At 50.8% G+C, this 7,777-nt stretch overlaps 1 protein-coding gene across 1 annotated transcript in view; it reads left to right on the top strand.

Moving 5' to 3' along the window:
- The window catches only part of NINL (ninein like), a 66,810-nt gene that overhangs the window by 54,546 nt on the left and 4,487 nt on the right, over nt 1-7,777 (top strand). The window contains 4 exon segments of the mRNA XM_014463636.2: nt 145-303; nt 1,020-1,133; nt 4,586-4,774; nt 6,990-7,103. Of these exon segments, the coding sequence (XP_014319122.1) occupies nt 145-303; nt 1,020-1,133; nt 4,586-4,774; nt 6,990-7,103 (576 nt within the window).

Below are 7,777 nucleotides of genomic sequence, written 5' to 3'. Positions count from 1 at the left end.
GTAACCAAAAATGTCTCAAGACCATTATAAACGTCCCCTGGGAAACCAAAGCATCCCTGGTTGAGATCGCTGAAATGATCTGAATTGAGCTGTTGGTTAAAAAAAAAATAACTTTTTCATCCATTTCATCCCCTTTTGTTCTAGAGTCAGAAATGCAATGATGAATTGCTTCAGCTCAACCACAGGGTCCTTCAGCTCGGAGAGGAGGCCTCTAGCCAGCAGGCCCACATTGAGAACAATGGCATCACCATTCAGCTGTTAACACAGAGACTGGAGGAGGCTGGACGCAGGGAGGAGGTGCAGGTGAGTACTGGCCAGGTCAGTGGGGTAGAGAGGGGCGGGCACATAGGAGAGGCAGCCCAACACATATCAGGAGCCAAGAGGTAGGCGCTGCCCCGCAGGTGAGCGTAAGGCACCGAGCAGGCAAGCCCTGGGAACTGTGTGGACTTCAGCAGCTTTTGCAGGTCCCCAGGCAGCAGAAAGGAGTTACATTCTGATGGTAAAAGAGTAAAATTGTCAGCCTCTCCGGAGGGCAGTTGGGCAGACTATGTATCAAGAGCCTCAAGAATGTCAATATCCTCTGACTTCATGATTCTTCTTATGGGCATTTCACTGGAGTATTGTGGAAAGACTGAGCTGGAAGTATTTTCGTTGCTGTGGTATTTGTAATAGCAAAACAGAATTGGAATCTGCGTGAATCATCCATCAACAGTTTACTGAATGAGTCAGTAAATTTAACTGAAAGCTGTTAAAATCCATGTTTTCAAATAATATCTGATGTCGTGGGGAAATGAAAGATATAATGAGAAAAGCACAGCATATGACACTGTGCCAGTCTTATGGTAAAAACGCTGTGTGTAGAGGATGACAGCGCAATGTCAGGTGGGGTTCTGGGCTGCCGGGAGCACGGGTGGTTTACATTTTGCAATTTCTGTCCTGTAATATTCTGACATTTCTACATTAAACATGTATCAAATTGCTATTGCTTACACTCAGGAGGTTGATTATTTTTAAAACAGGGTGACCAAATTAAAAAACTCGAACTTGAACTTGAACTCATAAATCAGGAATGCCAGAGCCTGAGACTGTCATGGTCACAACTGAAAGAGACGCTTGAAGAAAGTCGAAACCAGGTGGGTGTACATGCTGGCCTGAGACGCTGGGTCCCTTCTGGGAAGGTCCATGTGATGGCCTGAGACGCTGGGTCCGTCTGGGAAGGTCCATGTGATGGCCTCAGACGCTGGGTCCGTCTGGGAAGGTGTGTGTGATGGCCTGAGACGCTGGGTCTGTCTGGGAAGGTGTGTGTGATGGCCTGAGACGCTGGGTCTGTCTGGGAAGGTGTGTGTGATGGCCTGAGACGCTGGGTCCTGTCTGGGAAGGTGTGTGTGTGATGGCCTGAGACGCTGGGTCCCGTCTGGGAAGGTGATTGTGATGGCCTGAGACGCTGGGTCCCGTCTGGGAAGGTGTGTGTGATGGCTGGAGACGCTGGGTCCGTCTGGGAAGGTCCATGTGATGGCCTGAGACGCTGGGTCCTGCTGAGAAGGTCCATGTGATGGCCTGAGACGCTGGGACCCATCTGGGAAGGTGTGTGTGATGGCCTGAGACGCTGGGTCCGTCTGGGAAGGAGAGTCAATGCAGGTCAGTCTGACAGAGCGTTGCTAGGGCTAATCCATCCCAGAAGTTTTCGGGTCGGCCTGAGATTGCACAGCCAGTGGGGCACTTACCAGGCCCAGGACTGAAGTCAAGCCTAGTCCAGAGTTGGGTGACCTTGAGCAGCCGTGTGAAGAGCTGTCTCTCAGTGAGCATGTCTTCGGTGCCCTTTATAGAACCAAGGAGCCGGAGCAGAGCTTCAGGGTAGCCTCTGAGGGGAGGCGGTGTCAGATTCAAGCAGCCAGCCAGGCCCCGGGGCAGAGTAGACCCCATGGGTGAGGATCTCCATGCCCTCGTCTCACACACATTTACATGCACAGCGAAGCCCTCAAATTGCACGTCCCTGTCTGCCGGCTCCCACTCTCTCCTGCTCCAGCATTTATCCAGCACGTGCCAGGCTCACGAGGTGCCGAGACAGGGAGGCAGGGAGCTCGCAGCTGCGAATAGGAACCTCAGGGTGCCCCGACAGTGTGAGGTGCAGGGACACAGAGTGGGTCGCCAGTTCTTCCTGGGAGAGCCAGGCTCAAGAGGCGGAGGGAATACAGGTGTGTGACAGTAGGAGGGATCCTGAGTACTGAGAGCCCAGTGCAGACTCGTGTGGGGTGCTCTTGGAGGGCCGGTGGCTGTAGGGAGGAAGGAGGGGCCGTGGGAGAGACCACCCTAAGCATGGTATGGAAGGGGTCTTAACCCCTGTGGCCGCAGTCCCAGCACCAGCCTCACCTGAGTGTGGCACCTGAGTGCCTGCCTCTTCTGAACCTCTTTGCGGGTTCCCCTACTGGCTTTTGCCCGGCCGTGGTTGCCTGGTGTGAGAGGGCAAGATGCCTAAAGCTGCAGAGGGGTCAGCCTGGGTGTGGGGCCCTGTAAGGCTGTTGGGGGAACCTGTAGGCTGTGAGCTTTCCCACTGCAAACAAGAACTTTCCCAGGGGTACCTCTGTATTTGGGGGTTCCCTTCTCTGTTTTTTGTTGTGTGTTTTTTTTTTCGGGGGGAGAAGGAGGCGGCAGCGAGGAGGGTGGAAGGAGGAGGAGGAGGGATGAGGAGCGGCCGAGGCAGCAGCCGTGGCGGCGGGGAGGGCGGGAGCTGGTGGAGGGAGGCGCCCCCCAGGTGCCCAGGGAGGGAGGTCCCTCCACCTGCACTCGGCCAGGGACGGTACAGGGCAGGCCCCCCTTCTCTGTTTTTAAGTCTGAAAGGACCCTTGAGAAATAGCATTGGCCAGTTTGAGCCCTTTGAGGCTGGGTCAGCCAGCGTCACAGGCAGAAGTTACCTGACTTAATCTGCAGCAGCACGAGCTTCTTTGTGACTTAGAAGATTCCCCCCAAGACCACACTGATGAAAGCCCAGAGGAGGGAAGTAGAGGCATCTACAGAGCAGTTGAGGCACCTCTGGGTGTGCTGTGGGAGGGTGGGTGTGGAGATACGTGGGACGGACTCATTGTTATCACTGGTGCATCCGTGGATGGTTCTGAGGAGGAACGTCTAGGAGGTCACAGAGCCAAGCAGGTGGGACAGGCACTAGCAGGGGGGCAGCTTGGATGAGGCCAAGGGAGGTCCCAGTGCTGTTTTTTTAAAAACATGCTGACCAGATCCAACATTCTGTTGGTCCAGCCTGGATTCGAGGGGAGGGCCCAGAGCCCACCGGTCAGTGGGTGACGGCACAGTCCCCACCTGTGAATGAGGGAGAGGCTCAGAGCCCAATTCTCAACGGGGAGAAAGAGCCGCCTGTGCAGTCCGGAGCTGGGCCAGCTCCTCTGCGTCTCACTTCCATGAAGAGGGAGATGAAAAGGCTGGACAGAATTCAGCTTGTGGGTGCTGATGGGCTAGTTGCCCGTGTAGAGGTCCATGTCAGGCACCAATTCAGAGAGCGGGGTGGCTGTAGAAGGTGGCAGTGAGGAGGGTAAGCAGTGTGTTCAAAGGAAGCGTGCACCAGGGCATCTCTCCGGGATGACTCCTGTCCTAGAACTGCTGTGTGTCAGTGATGATGTGGTCCCTCAGGGCCCTCCAGAGGTGTGAGGTGAGCAGCGACTGCTGAGAGGAACCTGGGCTGGAGGTTTGCAGCCGCTCACTCTTGGGTGGCACCGGCCCTTTCTCTCTGGCCATGTGGCCACTTTGAGACCTGCCCTAAGTGTGACATTTTTTGAAATTTTTGTGAGAGTGTCTTTGAGCTAAACTGCTGACATGTATCAGGGGAGCAAAGATACCCTCCTGAGTGTGACATTTGATAGAGCCTCAGAGGTGCATGAGGGCTGCTGTGGCCAGTTCTCTTAGGGGCCAAGGGAAGGTGTGTATTCTAGATGAAGCCCCCAGAGCCAGAGTGAATTACTAGTAAATGGCATTTGGATCTGACCTCCCGCTTGCTTAGTGAAAACACTGGCCACATGATATGCAGTTCTATCATGAGGACTCAGCATAACTCCATGGGTTCTGGGCAGTCCTCTGTGGCTGGGAGCTTCATCCCACAGCTGCTCCCAAGTTTCCTTCTGCTCTCATTGTGTGCTACTTACCCTGTGACCCTGCCTCAGCGGGTCTCAGAAGTGTAAATTCTCCACTTAGATTATTACCATGTCTGGCTTGCATGGGTTATATAGTGTTAAAGAATCAGGCTCCAATGAGGCATGCTGGACGGTAGACTGGACAGCATATACCGTGATCTCCCGTGGATCCAATGTGAAGGCTCAGCGTCATTCTGAGGATCGCAGGCACAACTTTTCCTCTCACTGTGCAGCTCTGGCTCCCTGGGAGTTTTGCTGTCAGAATTCCAATGAATAGGCCCTTTACAAATTCTGCGTTTTGCTGCAGATGCAGGGACCACAAAGGAGAGCAGATGCCTTCCTTGTGCTTCCAGTTGTAGGGTGTCCTTAAACAGTCCTTCGTGTCTGGCAGTGACCCTGTAACTCTCAGCAGTCACACCAAAGCTGTTGTGGCCTTTTCCCTGGTACAGCTGCACGGAGCCAACCTGAACCCTGACCAGCCCTTGCAGGACGTCCACCAGCTGCAGAAGCAGATGGAGCAGAGCCTGCCTGTGGGCTGCGTGGCAGAGCTGCGGCAGCTGCTGGAATGGGAGCAGCGGGCAGCTCAGCAGCTCTGCCAGGAGTGCAGCCTCCAGCAGGAGGAAGGGAGGCGACAGCGGGTGAGTGGAAACAAGAGCCCTGAGGTTCCAGCTGATGGTGAAGTCGGGGGTGGGGAGGAGGGAGAGGTTGGATCGTGGGTCACTCAGCCTAAAACTGTCCTAGTGCCAAGGGGAAGATGGCCCAACAGCCATCCTACCTCCATGAGAACTGGTTGTACAGAAGCTGTGGGACCCCGATTTCCACTGTGAATAATGAGGACTCTTAACAGATGCTGAGGAAGGACCAGGGCGGTGAGAGGTGCAGGGAGCCGCTCTGGGAGGCCCTGAGTGAGCTGATCCTGAAGGTCTCTTCAGCCTGGGGGCCTAGTTCCTCTCAGCTGCAGTCTGTCCTTGGGGGCTGCAGAGGCTGCAGTAGGCCCATGGCTAACCGTTAGGGGCCCCACACTGAATGCTTACAGGGCCTGAAAGGTGGAGAGGAGAGGCTGTGAGTGAGGCAATGGGTGCTGCTCCTTGGCTGTGTAGCCTCTGCATTTCAATGCTCCTGATTTCAAAGAAAAGCTAAAAACTAGATTTTTATATAAACACTCCCAGTTTCCAAATGATGCCCCTAATTAAAAAAACAATCTTAAACTATTATGCAGACTGAAAAGAAAATCCACCCAAAGGCACATAAGGAATACAGAAGTTACTTATTGGGTACACACTGATCTAGGTATTGGAGATAGAGGAATGACACACAAAGGCAAAAATCTGGAGCCAAATTATAGTGGTGGTAGGGAGCCCAAAAATAAAAAAAATGAATCATGTGGATAGCACGTCAGATGGTGGTGAGTGCTGTGGAGGGGGGGGGGTCTTGTAGTCTTAAATAGGATAGCTAGAGAAGGCGGTTCTTGAGCCAACGTCTGAAGTTGTTGAGGCAGCAAGCCATCCAGTTACCTGGGGAAAGAGGACTGTAGGCAGCAGGGGCAACATGTGCAATGGCCCTGAGGTGGGTATGTATTTGGCATGTTTAGGAACAGCAAGGTCACCCTGGCTGGTTTGCTCAGTGGTTAGAACAGCGGCCCTCAGACCAAAAGTTTTCAGGTTTGGTTCCGGGACACAGTGGGGGTTTGTGTGGGAGGCAACCAATTCATGTGTCTCACATCAATGTTTCTCTTTCTCTCCCCATCCTCCCTCGCTTCCACTCTCTAAAAAAATCAATGGGAAAAAAATCAAGTGAGGATTAAAAAAAAAAAAAAAGAATAGCAAGGATTGGAGGGAGGGCGGGAGGGGGATGGCAGTGGGACAAGAGGTCAGCCAGGTAACAGGATCGACCTGAGGAGCCTGCTGTGTGCCAGGCGTCTAGAGATGCAGAAAGAGGGTCACTGCCTCAAAGGGCAGCAGGACACGGTGGCTCAGAGCATTGCCTGCGGAGATTGGGACTGTGGCTCCCCCACCTCCCAGCTGAGTAACCTTGGGCCAGTTACTTAACCTTTCTGTGCTCCAGTTTCCTCATCTGTAAAATTCCGATACCAGCCTCAAAGCATTATTGTGAAGCATCGATGAGTTAGCACTTCTAAAGTGCTTGAATGGTCTGTGGAACGTGTGCACCCTGTGTAAGTGTTTCATTTAAAAGCCCGAGAAAGTAACTTGATCCTGAGTAACACAGTTCATGAGGAAAAGTTCAAGGCAGGAGGGATGTGGAGATCAGGAACCAGAGGGCAAAAATTAGAGCAAGACTTGAAAGGTAGGTAAAATTTAATGTTTGTAAAGCATAAATTCTACATCAAATAACCTTTCAGCATTATGCAAAAGTGTTCAGCTAGAGATAATGATAAACTATAATAGATTAATGACAAAACAAGGAAATACAATCAGAAATTCTTTAGGAATACTTAGTCTGCTAATTCTTTTTCTTTTTTCTTTTAATATACTTCTATTGATTTCAGAGAGGAAGGGAGAGGGAGAGAAACATTGATTGGCTGCCTCATGCACCCTACTGGGCATGTGCTCCTGACTGGAATCGAACCTGGGACCCTTCAGGCTGCAGGCCGACACTCTGTCCACTGAGTGAAACCAGATAGGGTGGTCTGCTAATTCTTGAACTACAAAAAGAAATAACAGTTTTGTGGTTTGTGACAGAACATTTTTTTAACTTACTCTATACAGATGAAAGGTTATCAATACACACTCTCATATTTGTACATTTTAGCTAATTTCCACTCTAAAATAAATAAGCCTGAGATGATTCTTTTTAAAATGTAAAATATTGGTGTGTAACCTTCTTTTGTGGCAGGAAGAACATAAAAAGCAGCTTAAAGATACAGAAGAGCAGGTGGAAGAGGTGGAAATGATTTTGAAGAACATGGAAATGCTCCTGCAAGAAAAAGTGGGTGAGCTGGGAGAGCAGGTGAGTGAGGGGCTTCTGTCAGTACACATCAATATACTCTTTCAGAACATTTTTTTTTTCTTTTTATGGGTGTTCATTGGAACCAATGAATCTGGGGCTCTGCCTAAACTTCATTTTTAGAATCTGATTGTACAAATATTTTTCAGATTAACAATTAAAAGCAATCAATAGGAAACTGATTTTACTAAATCTATACATACCCTACATTATATTTGTACATTGTGCTCATTTTCTTTTGGAAATTGTTTTAAGATATGGAGGTGTTCACATAACCTCAGAAAAGATGTCTGTTTTCATTTGTTCATTCAGTCATTCCAAGCACCTGTTAAGTATCAAGGCATTGTCCTAGGTAGAAGCCCTCAAGGACCTTCCACTCTAAAGGCAGAGACAGATAACATAAATGGCCTCAGGTTGTAAGAAGTGCTCTGAAGAAAAGGAAATAGTGATGGTGGGGATTTGGTGAGGATGGTCAGGACATGGTGTGGGGGCAGGCACCTGATGGCCCAGCCATGGGAAGGTCTAGCTGTGTCCCCCAATAGAGGCCAGGTTGGCATTTTAGAAGGGAGAATGCGTATTGGGTGGGACTGTCTTGTGCATTATAGTGCTAAATGCCAATAGTACCTCCAATCACTGGGACAGTCTCCACATGTGGTGCGGGACATGTAGATCCCCAA

The sequence above is a fragment of the Myotis lucifugus genome, unplaced genomic scaffold, assembly GCF_000147115.1.
Source record: "Myotis lucifugus unplaced genomic scaffold, Myoluc2.0 scaffold_214, whole genome shotgun sequence".
NCBI lineage: Eukaryota > Metazoa > Chordata > Mammalia > Chiroptera > Vespertilionidae > Myotis > Myotis lucifugus.
This window is presented reverse-complemented; position numbering and strand designations above follow the sequence as displayed.